The sequence below is a fragment of the Zeugodacus cucurbitae genome, chromosome 2 (genome assembly GCF_028554725.1).
Source record: "Zeugodacus cucurbitae isolate PBARC_wt_2022May chromosome 2, idZeuCucr1.2, whole genome shotgun sequence".
NCBI classification, from domain to species: Eukaryota; Metazoa; Arthropoda; class Insecta; order Diptera; family Tephritidae; genus Zeugodacus; species Zeugodacus cucurbitae.
Window position 1 is genome coordinate 75718705 of NC_071667.1, and position 21667 is coordinate 75740371.

At 34.3% G+C, this 21667-nt stretch overlaps 1 protein-coding gene across 1 annotated transcript in view; it reads left to right on the forward strand.

Annotated features, from left to right (window-relative positions):
* LOC105211373 (protein hedgehog) overlaps positions 1 to 20566 on the forward strand; it is a 31243-nt gene extending 10677 nt beyond the window's left edge. The window contains exons 2-3 of the mRNA XM_011182767.3: positions 11789 to 12050; positions 18801 to 20566. Coding sequence (XP_011181069.1) covers positions 11789 to 12050; positions 18801 to 19507 — 969 coding nt within the window. The 3' untranslated portion in view covers positions 19508 to 20566. The remainder of the gene's footprint in view (positions 1 to 11788; positions 12051 to 18800) is intronic.
* Positions 20567 to 21667: the final 1101 nt, after the last annotated feature.

Sequence of the window (21667 nt, forward strand, 5' to 3'; positions counted from 1 at the left end):
AACAACAACAACAAACATATAAAACATATAGTAATGACAAAAAAATTGTACGGACGGACAGTACAACAAGACCTGACAGTCAAACAAACAGACATTTATTTGTAACAAGATGACACACAGTAGACCACTTTTAGCGTTATTATCCCCATTTATAAGCGCGTTTGGCTGTCTGTCTGTACGTTTGTATGTTTGTATGTTTGTATGTAATGCAGGCAGGTTTACACGCAGCGCTCAATGAAACATACGCTTACACAAAAAGGTGTGTGTTTGTTTGTGTTGATAAATGGTCAGTGGCAGCCCAATTCGTGTCACTTTGACTTACAATTGGAGCGGGTAATACGTCAACGCGTGACATGTTGGTGGTGGCCTGGTCAATATGTGCGCATTTGTTTTGAAAACAAAAAAATAATAAGAAATTGTAATTGTTTGTGCCACTCAATGAACAACTAGGCTTACTTATAATTTTAATACAATTTTAAATCGTTTTTAATTCCCCACAAAGCGGCAGCTAATTAATCATAAAGACAAAAAAATCTTAATAAATAACGCGAAAGCAGTAAAAAACAAGATTTTGAGCAAGTGATATGAGATTTTTTAGTATATGTAAGGTATATAGTAGAAAAAAAAATTAAAGTTTTTGTTTCCTCGTGAGATCGTTGGAACCGATTAAAACATAATATTTTTGCGCAAGACTTGAAAAACCATATATTTTAAAGAATTTGATTCCTCGTGGGCTCGTTGAAACCGACTAACTGAATGTTTTTGGGCGAAAATTAAAATAACTCAAATTTTAAAATTTTAAATTCTTCATGGAATCGTTGGAACCGACTAAAACTGACTATTTTTGACCAAAAATTTAAATTAAATAAATATTAAAATTTTTTGATTCCTCGTGAGATCGTTGGAACCGACTTAAACCGACTCATTGGGCTCAAATTGAATATAATACATTTTAAAATTTTTGATTCCTCGTGTGGTCGTTGGAACCGATCTAAAACTGAGATTTGAGACAAGAGACAAATACATTATTCAGCTAAGCTGCAATTCACAATTTTCAATTCGAATATCTAAAAATATTAGAACATAACCTCAAAAATGAAGTTTATGCAACTAATTGTATATTTACACTAATACTTATCAATATACGTAACACATTACGCATAATTGAAGAACTTTGAAAAAGTATTCAAAAAAATAAAAATAAACTGAGCTTCGCTGCTTCCAACTTTTCTCTTCTCACAATTTTATTGCCAGCTTTATTAAAAACGTTATGAAAATAAATAAATTTCAGGGGCAAAATCAATCCAATAAAATTTCAATATCAATGTCATTCAACAGCTTGCCTGTGTGTTGAGCTAATTTGCCGTCAGGCATTCAAATTCAATTAATTATTTCGCGAGAAGGCGGAAAACTGTCAAAACAATAAACATTCAATTCTCCAGTTCTCATGCGCCATATGTATATGCTATCAAACTGTCCATCAACGGAGGATATTGCAAATGCCCTGGCTTATGAGCGACAGTAATGCCGCTGCCGATCGATTGACTAACGCGCCAACTGGCACTGACTGCTGCAGATCGTAAGTGGTGGCGGCACATTATGCGGTATATGTATTTGACAAGCGTAGATAAACAATCAAAAGCGGTTGCTTGTGGTTGGCAAAAAGAATGATCCACAAAGCGCTTGATGGGCGATCGATGTTGCGATCGCAGGCGATTTAATTGCATACCTCATCCACTAACACATATGTACATATATGTATATACAAATATGAGTCATGCATAAAAAACCCCTATCTGCCACTGCGTAATGTCCACAAATATACCACTAGAGGTGTGTGTGTTTGCTGTATAGCGGTTAATCGCTGTCCATATAAATAAATAAACTTTAGCGCAATAAAATCCAAGTTGATTTTCACAATGAAGTGTAAATAAATAAAAATTATTGCTTTTTAAGTGGAAAATTGTCTGCGAAAATTTGATTGAGGAGGGTGCCGGGGGTGGGAGAGCGGCGTTAATTGCATTAAGCTAACTTAGGGGTGATCTCATTGTGCTAATTTTTGTAAAATCACACATAATAAAGTCTGTAAACTAAGTAAAATGCTGTGTCAAAATAAATATGGATATTGGAACTATATATTATTCAGTAGATTAACGGTTTAAGAAAATGGTTTTAATAAATATTTTTGAATGAATTTTTATTTCAATTATTTTTAATTTTTTACGCTTAATAATTCATGAAATCGGCTATTAGTAAGAAAATAAAATTGTAGAAAAATTAAAAATATAATAAAAAAAAGTTTAAAAAATATTAAAAAAAAAAAATTAAATAGAAATAAAACAAATTATTTTAAAAAATTTAAATAAAAATATTTAAGTGCTAAATATAAATGGAAAAATATTAATATTAATAATTTTAAATATTTTTTGAAATTAAAAAAAAAAATTTTAAATTTAAACCAAAAATATTTTAGCGCAAAAACTATGTAAGTCTAAAAAATATTAATAATTTAAAGAAAAAAATTTTTTTTTCACTAAATAATTTCCATTCAATTCTATAATGAAATAACGACCTTCATCAAGGCTGTTACCTTAAAACTACATGTAAAATAATTTACTGTTATTTCACAAAATGCAAATTCATTTCCATAAATATATATTTTATACAATAAATTGTTTCCGCATTTACCCAACAAATTAGCACACCTGTTCAATGACGTTTCGCATCCGCTCCGTACAGCTTTGCGGACACAGGACATGAAACCACAGCGGTATTACATGCTAGTAGTAAGAGACAGGCATTAAAACAAAATTAATTTACTCACCACCAAAAAACCAAAAAAAAAATTAAAAAAACAAAAGCAAAAGAAACAAAAAAAAATGAAAATAAATTAAAAAACAACAACAATTAATTCTTGAACGCAAGCGGTTTACTTGCAAGTCAAGCAGGCATACCATTTATACCCTTTAATATTGCTGTCGCTGCTACAAAAGCAAAAACAAAAAGGAAAGAAATGAAATAAAATAAATAAAAAAAATTAGGGCTAAAGCTATTAAATTACTGCAAGGCAACAACTTAGCGCCCTGTGGTAATAATTTTTTCGACAACAAATCATGCACGTCAAGAATTTCACTCGCATACATTTACATACATAAGTACGATACATACATATATATATATATATATACATTTGTATGAGTATGTGTGTTTGTGGAATGTTTACTATGCGCACGCGCAACGCTGACTCGCATGCTTTTTGTTTTTGTTTTTGTTTTTCTTTTGTTATCCCTGATTATGCTACAACGGTAAATCATGTTAAGTATGTAAACGGATACGTCAACGTATTTGTCAAATGCAACAATAACAACAACGAGCGCACAATATATAGTACAAACATACGGAGATATTACTACATGATTCCGGTTGTTTCGTTGATCCCCAGCGCTGATTTAAAGCTTTCCAAAGCACATACTCGTACTCACAAGTATATATGTATATGAATATGTGCTAGCTTATACGCCACCACTACTTATGCCCTTGTCCCTCTCAACTTTTGGCAATAAATTGCGCACTTTGCTGCACTCGAGTGTGGCAAGTGGCAAGTTACGCAGTGAGTCGAGGAAAGGGCGCTGCGTAATCAAATACCGCATATCCTACATATGTATATTTGCAAGTCTGTATGTATGTTAACGCTTTACTCGCTCATAACGTGTGATTTTCGCAGTGATTTTTATCGAAAACGGATGCGAAATCTTACAACTGAGGAAGTAGATAATTTCAAGCTCAGCTAAACGGGCACTAAGGATATTGCTTGTTAGGGTTGAGGGTAATGGACACTGGTATAATATTTGCATGTGTCACTTATGCACAAGTATGTATATGTGGTGGTGCATGCAAAAAAGGAAGCATATATAAAGGCGCCTGAGCGAAATGTTTTGCATTATGCTTTCTACAACATAAAAAATTCTTTAGAAAATATAATATGCAAACTATTTAATTTTCCATTTTATTTGTATATTCTTTTTTTTGTTGCACAGCATGCGTGCCACATCATTACCACGCGCAATAAACTTGACTTCTCGCCACAATAGATAATAGCTACTCATAGAATGGTAATTAGCTACGCGTAAAGAAATTAAAAAAACTTTGTAGTGTGCCACACCTTATTTGTAAATACAAACATACAGCATACACACACACATACATCTATACATAAGTATGTACATATGTACACTAAATCTAATGTGTGTTCGAAAATGGCGTTCAAGTGGACGTACAAGTGTTCCAATCAAAGCGCCAACAACAAATAACAATAAATACCGGTGTGTGTGGCCCCATTTAAGTATAGATGCCAATGGCTTCTCCTGTCTCTTCTCTTTCAACATGCGAGTACTCAAGTAGTGTTGGAGTTTAATGAAAGTATTACCAACATGCATACATACGTATATGTATGGCTGCTGATTTTCCCCTATAAATATACTCAGAGCTATTTTCATGTATAGTACATGCATATGTAATACTTGCATTTGTATTTATTTAGTCATCTACTTTCAAGTAGCCATTAGAAAATTCGTGGAAAGCGTGTTTCCTTTGAAAAATATGGTAACATTGTTATTTTTTTCATAAGCAATATCGAATATTTTGCTATTCGAGAACTGGAAAAACGAAGAAAAATTTTTTATTTCAAAATTTGACACAAAAAAATATATATAAAAAATTATTTTAAAAAATTTAAATAAAATTAAAAAGTATTGAAAATAATGAAAAAAATATGCAGAATTGATTTTAAAAAAATTTAATTAAATTTAAAAAATATTTTTTCAATGAAAAGTATTAAAAAATATTGTATTATTAAAAAAATTAAAATAATTAAAAAAATTTAAATTCGTTTTAAAAAATTGTATACATTTTTTAATTACACTTTTCAATTTAAATTAATGGAAACATATTTTTTTCGCAAAAATCTTAAATATTTAATTAAAAATATAATTCAAAAAATGTTATATTTAAATTACATATATCAAAAATATGAAAAAATATGAAATACATAATTATACTTAACATTAAAAATAAAATAAAAAATATTTAAAATTAATTTTAAATAATTTATATTAAATTTACAAAATTGTATACATATTATTAGTTAATTTTAATTTTAATTAAAAAAAAATCACGGAAAAATAGAAATATTCAATACAAAATATAGTAATAAAAATTAAATATATTTATCATAATATATAAAAAATATATATATGTATGTAATATGTAGTACATATGCACCTACAAACTCTGGTATATACATATGTAGCATATCTGGTATATACAAGCAAAAAGACCTCTTAAAGTTCATTTATTTTTAGCACTTCACGAACAACCATTATTATTATTATCTTACTTACATATGTACAGGGATTTTTACAATTTGGCAAGCGCGAAACAAATATTTAACTTTAAAAGTTTATTTGTAGACACATCAAAAGCACATCACTTTAATCACATTTACATTATATTTACAATGAAGTTGCGCGACTAATGATGATGACCAGCGCCAACAGCGTGTAATAATAGTGTGTCAGCCAAAGGCGCTTGCTCCACACGCCATATAAGTACATACACACGAACACACATACAGTTGTTGGCTAAAAAAAAATAAAAATACACTGAAGCCCAATGTAGCTGTGATTAAACTTAATGAGCCTCGAAAGGCAGCAAAAAATGCACAAATTCACGAACTTTACAAACACACACACATACACATATAAAGCGAAATATTTTTTGTTGAATTCCGCTTTGTAAGGCTCGCTCAAGAACATTAATTGCTCGTGTATATTAATTATATAAATGAAATAAAGGAAAAAATTAAGAAAAAAATGCTGCAAGAGATGACGGGCGTGTGCTGCAACACTAACACACATACAACATTATGTAGGCCTGTGCGCAAGTGCAGCGCTGTCATTAGTTGCAACGCAAATCGACACGATTTAAATCAATTAAATGCTAAAATATTTATGTTACAAACTTACACGTCTGCGCGCTGTCAAGTCGCATTATGTGCGTAATTAAAATGTGATCAAGCTCCTGCGCGCTGCAGCTGTTGCCAATGGCCACGTTCGTGTGGTGCAAGCAACACCACCGCCTTCACCAGGCATACCTATCTATATATATATACATAAATGTATGTATGTATAACAAAATATTTACATCTGTAAATGTCGACAAGCGTTTATGTAAGTTTACCAAAAGCTCTTTGGATATATACATACATAACTCTACTTATTTATGTATGTTTATTAGCCGATTTTACTTTTGTTTGTTTGTAAACACACGCACACAGCCATGGCAGCTTCCCACAAGCTTTATGGCATATTATTTTACACTAGAGCCAAAAAAAAAAATTTCAAAAAAAAAATTAAAACCAAAACTCACTACATTAAAGCTAAGTAGGCTCCATAAGCTGTCAAAATAAATTGATTTCGAAGTGTTGAAAAATTGTTGTTGTTTATACATACATAAGTTAACACATGAAAGGAGATGAGCTTAAAAGTGGCAAACACCACAGGAATGCTTTGGTGTTGAACAACTTGCAAGTAAACTTAAATGAAAGCACATATACTTATGTATGTAGATGTGTTTATAATAATAATACTACTTTAATAAAACTACTTTACATAGATTTATAAATATGTAAAATTGTGAATTTATAGCCGCATTATAACAATTTAAAAACATAAAAAGCGAAAGCTTCGAGGCATGCAACAAGCCAGAAAGCTTTTGAAAGCTTTCAAAAATGGGCTAAAAAGAAAAATTTTCAAAAAAAAAATTTTAAACGAGGTTGAAGATAGATTTCAAAACTTATAAAAAAAATGTTGCAATTTTTTTAATTATAATTTAATTTAATTTAAAAAAATTTCAAATTTGCTTCAATTTGCTTCAATTTCAAATTTGCTTCATTTGTTATTCAAAAATATATTTTTTTCATAATTTTTTGTATAATTAATTTTGCAAAATTTTTAAAAAAATATGTTTAATATTGAATTTAAAATATTTTTTAATATTTTTTTAGGTATTTTATTATAAAAATTTTTATAAATTTTTTTTAAATAATTTATTTCATATATAATATTTTTTTTTTTAAATATATTTTTGTATAAAATAATTTTGTACATAAAAACCGTGTTCAAAGTTCGAATTTTATAAAAAAACTTTAATTTATTGAACATTTATAACACTTTTGTATATAATCCTAAACAATGTCAAACAATAAAATTAAGTTTTAAAGCCCCAAAGCGCAACAAATGAGGAAAAATTAAACTCTTTTGCCGCGCGGCATCTTGCACTTGCGCCGCCACACAAACACATACCCTGGCATTCACAGGTATGGTTATACATAAGTATGTTAATTTCAATAGTACATAAATGCTGAACGCTGCATGCATATTTTATACACACATAGCGTTGTTTAATTGAGGTGAAATGTTTATCTTACTCACCCGTCGGCATTTCTCATGCCACCAAAGCATTTGTATACAAATATGCAAAGTACGGCCATACATAAATGCATGCCTATATATATATATATGTATATATGTATTTATATATGTGTGTTTGTGTTTGTGTATGAGTAAGCAACATGCCGAATATGCCGTGTGGAGTAATCAAATGTTGTTAAAACAAAAAAAACAACACAAAAACTCAAACCCAAACCCAAAGTAGGCAAAAAGGCAAAAAAGACTGACCGCCGAGAGGCGCAGAAGGCCTGCCTGCCAAGAGCCAACGGTATGAAAATAGTAATTGGCAAATATTTGATTAGGGAATCGTAATGATCCTCATCATCGAAGCGATGATGTTTCGTTGCCTGCCTTTCGGTGTTGTTACACGATGAACGGTTAGAACAAATTCCTCGGCAAGCAAGTGCAAGACTTGTCTATACCACCGGTGTGTATGCTTGTAAAAGTGTATAGATTTTTCGCTTGTACCCATTGTTGTTTGCACTCCAAACAGAAATTAAAAACTGATTGCATTGCGCAGTCGCACAACAACGCCACATCGCCATGCATCAAACAGCAAACATTTGCATGCCGCTGCTGCTGCTGCTGCTGCCACTGAGCGTTCTAAAGGCCGACAACAACAACGAAAGACCAATAAGCCAGTAGACCGAGCCGCAAACAAATGTGAAAGAGTATTGGCGGCCGGCCAGTCGACGGCGTGACCTCTTCAACGGCGAGGCCAGTAAGCGGCCACCAACTTTGGCGGTACACAAGTGCATACGCACACACATACATATACCGACATGTGTACGGCTCGCACATACTTAGTTGAGCAAATAGTGAGTTGGAATTCATCAACAAGCAAACGTTAAGACAAAAGCAAAGCAATGCACATTTGCCACCATGAACGTCGCGTCAGGCATTTAGCGCACAAGCAATCCCCCTGGGCGCGCCAACCAAACAACCAACCAACCAACAGGTGCCAGGCTGCTTTTAAATGCGCTTAAACCTTTTGGCCTGACTTTTGTCAGCGCGAGCGATGTGTTGCATTTATTGATAATATTTTCACTTTGGCCGCTGATACGCTTTTGTGCTCATTAGCAGTTGACTGACCAACAACACACACACATACTCACACTGTATGGATACTTGCGGTGTGTGTCGAGTGTCATCACGGCGCTTTTAAGCATTACTCGTACGCATGTTTTGGTACACGAGGACTTAAGTGCTTGTTTTTTTTGCTGACTGTAAGCAAGCACTCTCGCCTGCATTTGCATACATTTGTCTTGGTCGTCGAGTGCATGCATTGCGTCTGCGCGCTGACATGCCAGCAGCCTGTGTTGGAGCACTTGAATGGTTAAGCCTTTTAATAATGTACATAAATGAGTCGCTTAAGCTACACTGGGCGCTAGACTTATGACAGAAATAATAATCTTAGTGAAGAGTGTGATGGAATTGTGCGTAATGCGAGTTTGCTTGATTGTTGCAGGCATTTACATAAAGACACGGAATAAAATTCTTTTAAAAAATTATTTAAAGAACACTTTTTGTAGGTTTTGAAATTTTTTTTTTTTAATTTAAATTTTTTTTAACATTTTTTTTTTAATTTAATAAAATAAATAATTAATAAAATAATTAAAATTTATTTAGAAAATTTAAAAGCACAAAATGATTTATATTTCTACAGTTTTTAGGTAAAAACTACTTAAAAATTTTTTTTTTATTATTTAAAAAAAATTAATTTAATTTTTATTTAAGTTTTTATTTATTTTTATTTAAATTTTTATTTAAATTAAATAATTTTTTTTTTTTGACAAAATATATAAATCGGGTTTTCAATATTTTAATTAAATGATGTACTTTTCATTTACAAAAATAATTTTAATAAGTAAAATTATTTTCTAATAACTTAAAAACTAAACTGATATATAGAAAATAATTTTCCAAAATAATATTTTTTTTCCAAACTAACTTTAACCAAATTTTGCATATTCTCAATGTCAATTATTTTCAAATAAAAATGTGCAATAAACTCAAATTGCCAGTACTTACACCATACGAAAGACAATACATTTGATTTTATGCCCAAATCACACAAACATTACGCATTTATCGCACAGAACAATAGACTTAAGCGACAAACTTGCAACGCCAATTTGCGCATTCAATATACAAAACCATAAACTCACACAGAGCATAAAGCCGACAACATCGATTCTCTACACTTTGTATGCCACATTAAAACCACATAAATAACGGCAATTCACCACGCCTACAATAAACAGTTGGTTGGTTAGCTAAATGGTGGAATTTTTCGAGAAATTGCACAAGCGACACAATTAACAAACAATACGGTGTGAGTGCTGTGGCTGTGTCTATTTACGCACAGCAACTAGATAATTCGAGCAAAATAGGTGTTTTATACACAGACGCACACACACACACTAGCAGAGCAAAGCAAAGCAAATGTGTTTGTGACTGGGTGCTGTGTGAAATCCTTTTGGAAAATCAAACCAACAAGGTGCACAAAATCAATTTTACGCTCACTTCCCGCCGCCGCACAGCAATCACCGCAAAATCTTGGTGGCGAATTGTTTGCAAACGCACACACATGTATATATTTGTATGTATGTATGTATGCATTTGTATACAAACATAGAACGCCCTGTGTCGCTGCGCGCTGCACAGCCGTTGATAATTGATTTTGTGGTCGATTCTCAATGGGCAATTGCTGCAGCTGATTTCGTAAATTCCACAATAGAAGTGGAAATTTGTTGAGACATACACAGATGTTTGTTACTACAACAGCAACAACAGCAACTAGTTATTTCTTATTATTTTTATTTTTTTTTTCAATTTTTTTTTTTAATTTTTTTCCATTTTTTTTTTTTGAAATTTCATCTTGCCTTAGCGCTGGCTTGCACTACAAAATGTTGTCTCGGCTGCTGCTTTGTTAATGCAAATAACAGCAAGAAAAAACGCCAACTTTTCAAATAAAAAAATATTGACTGTTGCATGCGGCAAAAAGCCTTTGAATCCTTTTTGGTACCCCACACCTTGGTAGAGAATCAATATGCAGGCTCACAGGTAAACGCTGGCGTATTTACCTAATCATTCGTGCCATAAGTGTTGTATTATGCATACAAAGGCACTCACATACATGCATACTTATATATATATACAAACATACATATATAGATATATACATATATATATATATATACAGATACATACATATATATCATCAGCGTTGCATGTCCATGTTGTACTCAAGCAAAGCACCCACCATAATTACAAATTGAAAGGCCTGTAATGCACAAATATATGCACACATATATACATATACTCATATGTAAATATGTATATATGTATGTATGTGCGTGTGCACTTTATTGATGTGCGGCGAAAATCAATATTTGTATTTCGACCTTTCGCAATCGCGCAGAACGAGCTATACGTCGTCGTTGTGCGTTTAAATAAACACTTGCAATGTGTATTTGTTGTAAATAACTGAAAACAACAACAATAGCAACAACAAAATGTAGAAAATTGATTTTTAATACAAACTTCTTATATTTCCATTTATATTTATTTTGGTCCATTGTTAAAATAATAACGAAAGGCGGAGGACATGCCATTTACCTATTTAAATAAAACGTGTGTTTGCATGCGAATGGTTTGGTTGTGTTGTTTGCACAGCACAACAGGTTCAAAATAAGTTTGGTAAATGCCATTATGTGTGTTGTATACACTTGTGTCTGTCTATAAGTGTACACAAATAGTTAGCTGCGCAAGTACAAAAGCACTAATAAAGACAACTAACTGCAACATTGTTGGGCGCAATAGTGTAAGGCTGAAGAATACTGAATACTGTGTAGCTTATGATCATGCCGAAATTGATTTAAATATTATCACTTTGGCACACTATTCTATACAAATAGATATATATTGCTTCTATAAATAAGTTTTCGGCGGTTGCTTTGAGTTTTTTGGTGATTTTGGATACTGAAATTGATCTGCAGTGGTTCTGGGTACTATAAAAAATTTAAAAATTTTTTGAATACATATTCATGTGCTCTTCTTGACTGCTTTATACATTTACAAGTTATTTTCCAAACTTGGCTTCACTTTTTATTTCAATAAGTCAAATGCAACCCTGTTAACTTTAGAACAAATTTCAGCGCAAGTACATGCCAGAAAATAACAAAATTTTGCCCAAATCATAATTTGAAAATTTATTTTATTTTCTATTTTTAATTTAATAATATTAATCCTTACATTATCATTTCTCTTAATTACAGCGCTGCAAAGAAAAGCTGGACATACTCGCCGTTTCGGTGATGAATCAATGGCGTACCGTACGTTTGCGTGTCATCGAAAGTTGGGATGCGGATAATGCACATCACGATGACTCGCTGCATTATGAGGGACGTGCTGTCGATATAACAACATCCGATCGTGATCCCAGTAAATATGGCATGTTGGCGCGTTTGGCGGTCGAAGCGGGTTTCGATTGGGTCTACTATGAGAGTCGCGCGCATATTCATTGCTCAGTGAAAGCCGGTAAGCATGTGAACATTTAAACATAATTCTTATAAAAATGCAAAAAAATAGAAAGTATTATTATCAAAGTGTTACACTAGAGTACTTCACCAAAAAATTAAAAAAAAAGTTAGGTTATAATTTTCCGAAAATGCTAAGGTAGCAGAAATATAATATTAAACAGAAAGCATTGTTATTATTAGTGTGAACAGTTCGTTTAAAATGTAGCATACTGGAGTACTTCATCAAAAAAAAAATTAGAAAAAAAGTTAGGTTAGAATTTTTCGTTAAAGCTGAGCTTAGCAGCGCTCACATTTTACAAGTGTTTCATGTGATTTTCAAAATTTTAGTGCAAAAATTAAAGACCTTTTAATTAAAAAACTATTAGAATTCACACATTTGCGCCACTCCGCCCTTATTATATCCGCTCCTTAGACCCACATAAAAACAAATTCCTTCAAACATCTCCACAAAAACAAAAGGTATCCATGCAACCGAAAATTACATTTGGCCTACAATGAACAATGCATAAACAAAAGACCGAATACAAATGGCCAAAAACGAAATCAAAAGCGACGTAAAGCTAAAGAGTCAAAAGATCGTGTCTTTTTAAGTAGTAGGTGCGTATGCAACCTACTGCTTTGACATGTTTAGGGTTGCGCCTGTCAAATTAAACGAATTGATGATGCGACCTCCGCTGAGTTTCACATGAACGTAACGATGATGACAACAACAACGACACCAAACGGCAACAAAAACAAAAAGAGCGTTCGAACAACCGAAGGCGGCCAACAAAGTATGCTATAATATGGTGAAAAGAGTAGCAGGAGTAATGAGAAATTTTTGGTAGACGGACGGAAGCTGTGCAGCAGTCACATCGTACCAAAACAGCAGCAACAACAACAACAATAACAAGCGAGAATAAGAGTAACCGCAATAACAATGCTAGTTTGCGGTGACTATAATGCTTAAGGTAACAAAAAAGGTATAAAGAGACACACAGTTGCATATACTAACGTGTGTGTATATATGTATATATTCTAAATGCATGCGGATGCGGCGACTTACCGCTATATATATACATACATACATATATAAGTATGTACTGACAGTAAAAATAACCAAACTGCTTCGAAATGGCATAAATGCGGTTAATGTGGTAGTCGTACGGTGACAGCGGTAACTAAAAACAGCAACAACAACAGCAAAATAATAATTTAACAACAACAAAGTAGTTAATATATTTTCTCCATTTTTATTGTTGTTATAAACTGCACAGTAAGTGTCAACGACTCTAAAATTTTATTTCTTAAAACTGTCAAAAAGGTGCTTAGCCTCCATGCATCCACATACATACACACATATACATATATTTGGTATGTGCATATTAGCGCATATGTGTGTTAGCGCTTTAAAAATCTATCACTGCAGAGAAATCGAAAAATTTCTTTCAACTGGCGAGAGTCAAAAGCGCTGGGGCGCCTTTTTATTGTCCACCACGCACCCGTAGGTTGACCCGGAAAAAGGCATCAATACTGGTTTACCGACAATCAACAGCCGACAAGTCAAATTTCGAATTGGCCAACACAAAAGCCGTCAATGTCCAAAGCTACACACTGCTGCATAGCGTTGCATGCGCATATGCCTAGAAAGCAGGAAGGCAGACGCACTGTTATACGCCCGTTGTTATAAAGCACACGCACACACATACATATATATACATGTATACACGCATACTCGCTCAAGAAGCTCAACGAGGCGCTCACTCTAACCACCAACCAAATCACGTTAACAATTAATTTTCGAAAAGTGCTTAAACTGTCGAATATAAAGCCAGAATATCGCCAACAACAACAACAGTGCTTGCATGAAATATATATATGTACATATACATGTGACTGTGTGTAAGCGTGGCCAGCAAACAATCAAAAACCGCGCCTGTTTTAATATCAACGAGTGTGAAGAGCCAAACAAAGCCAACACCAAATGGGCCGTACGCCGTCGTCGAACCGGACTGGAGTAGACCAGACCGGACTGGTGATGGCAGGGAGTATGTGTACTTGTGTGTGTGTTTGTTTAGAGGCAAAAAGAGAAAAGTGAATGCCTACTAAGTGGATAAAAGCGCCGCGCGGCTTGACTTCGTAATTTTTGTTGTGTTGGAGATACAAGCGGACGTATACACATATACATATATATGTGTATTACATTGTATAAATATATGCTTAAGTATGTGTTGTATATATGGATATAATATATGTGTGAAGACACTTAAAAGAACACGGTAATGCTTTTCTTTGCTGGTTAGCTTTATATACAGATTTACATGCCGTACTATTCTAGTCATAGTTTATATAAATATATAAATATATAGTAGAGCTATCGGGTTTCTCAAAGCCCTTGAAACTTATTTCAAAACATATATAAATATATATTAGAGATATAGGGTCTCACAAGACCCTTGAGACCTCTTTCAAAATGACTCAGATGAATGAAAAATTTTTAAGCGGAACGGAAAATAAATTGGAGGTGTATTTTTTGAGCCAAAAATTATCAAGAAAGCACTTGATATTCCATTCTCATCAGTCAAAAATAAACAAGATTTTTTTACTTTGACACAAGAAAAAAAATCTTAAGAAAATCTTTCTAAAGAAAATATAAATGATTTTTTAAGAAAAGCATTTAAAAGCTAATAGAAATGACTTTCCATGAAAAATTGTTATAAAAATTTGTTAATGACATAAAATCTCGAAGAAACTACCCGACTATCATTAGTGATTCTCTAAAAAAACGACTCAACGCTTCAAGTATTGTTTAAAAATTCAAAAATATTAATTTTTATTTTTTGCATAAATTTAAATTTAACCGTTCCAATTTTTGATTTTTGCAAGCCGCATTAAACATAAAAGTCAAATTCTTCAACTAACTTACTATGTATGTATGTATGTATGTTAGTTGAAGAATATGACGAACATAAACCCTCACACACTCGCATGTACATATATGCCTCCAAGCAATATATTACAGCACCAATCGGCCAACCACAGAAAAAAATACAAATATTTTGACTTTAAATGTCACCGCACGCAATCCCACTAACAATAAATGCCATGCTTTAACGGGATCAAAGTATATTGCCGCAGTGGCCCCTCCTGCTGCTCACTAACAGCAACGGCCATCAAGTGACCGACATCATGCACATTTGTTGAGTGTCCTTGTTACCGACTGTCAGAGAAATTTATAAGTTATGGCAACAAGCACAAACACACACACAACCGAATGTGATCCTTTCTCAACGCTGCTCCTTTTTTGCTTTCTATTGTTATGGTTTATTAATCTAATTGCGTGAGGCTGCTTACAAGCAACACAAAAAAAAACAAGCCGACACAAGCATAGTCAAGCGGAGCAAGATTACAAAAAAAAAAAAAAAAAAACAAAAAAAAAGTTCAATAACAACAAAATGACCTAACAAGGATGAAGAATGAAAGGAGGAAAATCGAAAATAATTTAAGGCAAAAGGATCATCCGTATCAATATGCTTGTACATCAACAAATTTCACACACACAGCACACAGCACACTCTCACTCCCGCTGCTCCGCACTTTATGACCAAAAACACCGCCAACAACAACAGCAGCCAATGCATACTACAATGTGTGGTCTAATCTTTTGTACGCGCTCGCCCCCTATTCGTTTAAGTGTGAGCGCTCGCATTATCCTGATCCTGTTTGCTTTGCTTGATTTCGATTTTGCTTGCGCGTTTGGGTAACCAAATACCGATATATTCAGCATTTAGCATTTTACAAAGGACAGCGCTCATGCAACATGAGCCACACGCAATTATAGCGGCTGTAGAAAGGTGAAGCGGCGGCGGCTAGGAACAACTGTGCGATAAGCAGTATGTAGTGGAGCACTTGCGGTGAAATAATATGCCACACTAAGCATATTACCGAGATTGATGGTGCTGATAATGTAATGAAACTGAGAAGCGGCCACGACCTCACTGCCGGCTGCTGAAATATAAAAGAAGAAGATATGTGTTCTTGTGCATTTCCTCACTTGAAGTTTTGGTGCTGTTTTTTGTTTTTTTTTTTTTTGCTAACTAACTGCCTTTTTACCTTTTACCGTTTTGGCTTAGTTTATTTTGTAGGCGAGCCGCAAGGAGGTTTGCTTATACGCGCACACGCACTCTTATATACTCGTATATAGTATATGTATGTACGTGTGTATGTGCGTATAATACGCAAACGTATTAAATTAATTGGATAACGATCGGTTTGAACGCGAATTAGTTGGAATCAATTACCAGCTGCCTGCACAGTGTTGTAATTAAGGAAATAATAGGCAGAGTGTGGACTGTTAATGGCGGCAGTGAATGGTAACACCTCTAACGGTGCATACTCATGCTAGAAAATGGACGAAAATGTAAAATGGATAGCCAAGTTTTTTTGAATATTTTTTTTATTTGTGGCTCCACCTTTGCTAGGTATTTAGTCCAGATTCAACTTCTATTAGCGATGTATGTGCATTGGGAACAGTCTTAAAGCTACTGTGAAGCTCTTGCTTGTTTTTGTAAACATTTCCTTGTCAAAAATGTTAACGGAATCTTATTTAGAAAGAGAGGAGAGTAAAGTATGCGCACTTTAGACTTAGAACATAACCTCCAAACAAATTTTCGAGAACTTAAGAATTTTATGAAAATTCGAAGGAAAATTTCGAAAGGAATTCAATGTCTTTATTCAAACATAACTTAAAAATTAATACAAAATCTTGGAATAAACGAATACAGTTACCACAATCCTGCATATAATTCGATCCTATTCAGCAAACTGTATAGTATGTTGCCAACAAAGCGTGGCTTATCAAAAAACCCTCGGAGGTTATATTCTAAATGCAAATCTGGATTATCACAGATTAAATTAACGAGCACGTCTGACTTGCTGGCAGCGAAAAGTAATATTTTGCAAGTGCAAAAATAATACGCACCCACACAAACACACTTCTTTGTACCTGAGTGTGTGTGTGTTTGCCTTTTGACAGCAAATGTCACTTTCCAAGCAGCAACAACAATAGCTCACGACAAATGCGCCAAAACAAAGTAGCGACTTTGATATTGCGCGTACAGCGGCAACTACAATAGCAACAACAACAGCGACACCATTAATATTAACTAACACCAATTTCGACCACAATACCATGAGCCATGAGCTGCAAGTAGCCCAACAGTTAGTGCAACGGACGACTGCTGCCATATGCTGCATACAAGCAAGCCACTCTCCCATATATATATATATATATATATATGTATGAATGCACGCACATGTAAATGCCTACAAACGTCTTCGGACCTCTATGGTATGAGCGTCCATTCCCGGTTATGACCATTCTTGTTGAATGCTGAATCTGTGTTGTGTCTCACATTTTTCTTCTTTGTTGTTGTTGTTCACTGTTTTCTGTTTTGTAATAATTTATCAGTTTAGTCTTACCAGAAGTAAAGATAAAAATGCCAAAGACAGTGCATACCACCACTGGCCACCACAGCAACAACAAACAAAAGCGCGCAAAGATAATTTCAGGCATTTTAATGGCTTATTAATTTATGACCTTTCAAACGGCTCTACGCTTCATACTCAACGCTTGTAACTATGGCTTGAAGCATACGTTGTCACAGCAATGCAGAGGTACATAACTACCACTATATGTTGTTATATATCCATACATATGCATATGTATTTGTGTCTAGCTGTATATAGGGCGCGTGTGGAGGCTTTAAAGGTGTCTATATATTTATAGACTCACATAAAATCGTATGCGTTGGTTGCTGTTTATGTACTTCCCGCATTGGCTAGCCAGATCCTGGTAGCGGCCTATTTTTTTTAACATTTTACAACAACAACATGTTAGAAATTCAATTATATATGGAGGTTATTATTTTTAGCATCTTTTAGGCGCAATTCGAAATTTGTTAGATCTGGAAGAATTTCCAAGTTAGTTGAAGAATTCTCATAAATCGTAAAATGTTGGGTATCTAAAGCGAAATTGACGTTATCTAGGTTTTGAATTTTTGGTTAAAATTATACTATATAATATTTGAGTTGTTTTTACTTCATTATATGTTTTCAAACAAACCCGCATTTTCTCAATCTCTCAGTGCCAACAACAATTCTTCTAAAAAAGAAAGACTCTAAAATAATACGGCACAAAATTTCGACTTCGACTTCCACCGGCTAAGTCTAAATCCAATTAGCATCAACCTTACACGTCAGTCAAAGCAATTTACTGTTTACTTTAAGGAATACCGAGGTAGTGCATGTGGAAAGAGCGTAAATCAGCTTGCAAAAACTAATCTCAACTTGTTGCATACCCTTTCTGGCCTTTGTATATTGTGCACACTTCTTATTTATTGCACGAAATTGGATTAGATGCTGACTGTGCTTAGAGAGTTTGGTAATTCCAAAACCAAGATGAACCTCAACTTAGCCATGTACAAACACGCAAGATATAATCGCCAGATTAACTTATAGGGGCTAGGAAAATAGAACTTAAGCTTAGCCGGGATTAAGTAAATAATAATACTACGAGCTCACTCGTGTGACTCGTTGCCGCTTAGCTGCACACACGAATTGTGGCTAATTCACCGCGCAGCGTGTAGTAATATAATAAGATTTTGTGGCAACACTAAAACAATAATAATAATACTCGTATTTGCACTTACAAGCATTCAACTACAAGCCTACAAGTACTAATTTCGCCATTTTGTCCATCCCTTTCCAGATTCACAACAGCTACCACACGTGAGCGGTTGCTTTGCGGCCGACAGCAGCGTACTACTCGAGAGCGGCGAACGAAAATCACTGCGCGACTTGAATATCGGCGAACGTGTGCTCGCCATGGATGCTGCGGGTCAACCCGTCTACAGCGAAGTCATACTCTTTATGGATCGCAATTTGGAGCAAGTGGAGAACTTCGTGCAGATACATACAGTTGGTGGCGCTACATTGACTGTGACGCCGGCGCATTTAGTATTAGTTTGGCATCCGACCGAACATCGTTTGGAGTATATGTTCGCCGATCGTGTGCAGGAGAATGATTATGTGCTGGTGCACGATCAGTACGGTCGTCTGAGTCCGCAGCGAGTGCAGCGTTTGAAGGTGGCGCATCGGTCGGGTGTGGTGGCGCCACTCACACGCGCCGGTACCATTGTCGTCGACTCGGTGACGGCCTCCTGTTACGCTGTGGTTAATAGTCAAAAGCTAGCGCACTGGGGTCTAGCGCCCATGCGTCTAATGGCGTCCATGCGTTCGTGGTTGCCTGGCAGTAACGATGTGACGACGACGACGACGCCGACGGAGCAAGCAAAGAGTGTCGCTGGCAATTCGACGCTGTCAGCGACGTCGCGTACGAAAGGTATACATTGGTATGCGCGTTTCTTGTATGCGCTCAAGGATATAGTGCTGCCGCAGCAGTGGCGCTATCAATGACCTGGCACGCGCTTGTCTTAAGCTCAAGCTAGTGGCAACTATACGTAAGATGTGTTGGAAATTTGGTTTCAATGGCATTTGTGCCTAAACGCTACTTCGTCACCGTTTGCGAAGTTTCCGTTTTAGGCGCGCTCTGGCATCACCGTTAAGTTGCAAAAAGAGTCGCTGAGAGTAAGCGACTTAATTATCTTATTGAAAAATTTGTTGTTTCTGCATGCTTATTAAGTAGTTTATTAATTAATTATTGGTTAAGTAGGAAATCTTTTAATTATTTTATTTAAACCTTAAATTAACCAATGTATGAAAGTGCGCCAGTGTTATAGCAAGCAAGGAAAAGTTAAGTTTTTCAAGAAAAAAATTTCAATTGCTAATTAAACCAATTATTTACTGGCTAATTAACTTATTCGCGTATGTATGTATGTATATGTGTGTGTGTGTAAATAATTATGTATAAAATTTAGTTTTAAGCAGCCAGAAGAGCAAAAATTACAGTGTTATATATAAAAGTATAATGATAATGTAATAATTTCAATAAAAAAAATGTTTTTTTTTATAAAAAATGTAAATCACCATATTATTTATAAAGTTAAAATATTTATTGTACGCACTATGTCTGCTTGTGAACACAAACATTGCGAAAATTCCTACGGCACAATTTTTATTTTAACTTTCATGGTACTTTAATTAGTTTTCTTTTATTTATTCTAAAAGAACCAATCCTTCTAATGCACCAGTTGTAGTATAAAATACTCAAATTTCTTTGCACCTACAAGTTACTAAAAATTATAAATACAAATATAAATACTAAAGCTTACTACGCGCCGCATTATGTTGACAAGTGCTTAGGGACTGAATTTTGTTTAAAATAATTTATTTGTAAAATTATGTGAAAATTCTTTATTAAATTAAATACTATTAATAATTAATTTTATATTTAATGTAAATATGTAACAACGATGTAGTTAATAATTTTTTAAACTGATAAAAATATGTATTTATATTATATGTATATTGCGACCATATTCTGATTATAATATATATTTGACTAAAATATTTATAAATAACTAAAACTACAATGAAAATAAAATGTAAAAAATTAAAAAAATCTAAGATTATTGTTTTACTTTTACACAAAATATTAAAATTCTATAAAGGTTAAGAGTGTAAAATTTGGTGAAAATTCATTCACTGAAGGAAATTCATTCGACGCGAAACGACGCTCAAACTTCTTTAAATCGTAGGGAAAATAAGTTTTCTAGAGGTCTGTCTGCAAAGAAGGCATCCGTGGCGAAGATAAACTCTTAAGTCAACTCAAAATTCTGACGGCGAGTGATTTTTTCAAGTTTCAAAACTGAAAGTGATAGCACGGCATCAGATCTGGGGAAAACGTTTGCCCATCTTCAGGTTGAAAAGAAGTATTATTTTGTCGTCTACATTAATGTTGCCGCCTTCAAAATAGTCTCCATTCGATAATATGATCCTCCGTCAACGCTTCTTCCAACCCTCGAAACACTTCTTAAACTCGATTTTGAGAAAGCCTTTGGCTCTTTTAGCGATTTCTCGTATACTTGTAAAACGACGGCCGTTGTAGAAAAAGTAGGCAATGAATACAGCTGCTGATCTACAATGGGACTTTTGAACAATTGGAAATTTTAAAATTCCCGTTAGTTTTTGAACATACCTCGTAGGTAACACCTTACGAGTCCCCGAAAATTATGGTCAACACCTCTCCCGTCAATATGACAATATTCGCCGGTTCGCCGGGGAAAGTTTACTCTCACGATTGTCCTTGGTCTTTGGTTGGTTCATCGGTAGATCCGTATTTCGACAGTCCCGCCATGCCGCAGAAACCCCTAACCAGTGCTCTCTTAGTTACTTGTTGCACGGAATAAGCAAAAACGACATCCATCGAACCGACAGCAGTGCTCCAAACGAGCTTGCACTGATAGTTTCCGCAATGTTTTAGAAAGTGATGATATTATTGTCCGACCGATACCTAATTTTTGTCCGATGTCGATACCGAGCTTTGGCCAATATTCGGAAATAGTAGGTAGTAAAAAGAAATTAAGTCTAGTAAAAAGTCTGGAAGGTTGTGCTATGTGTTTGATAGAAAGTGATATGTTGACGGCCACATTTAATTCGAATTTGTACTCTCAACCA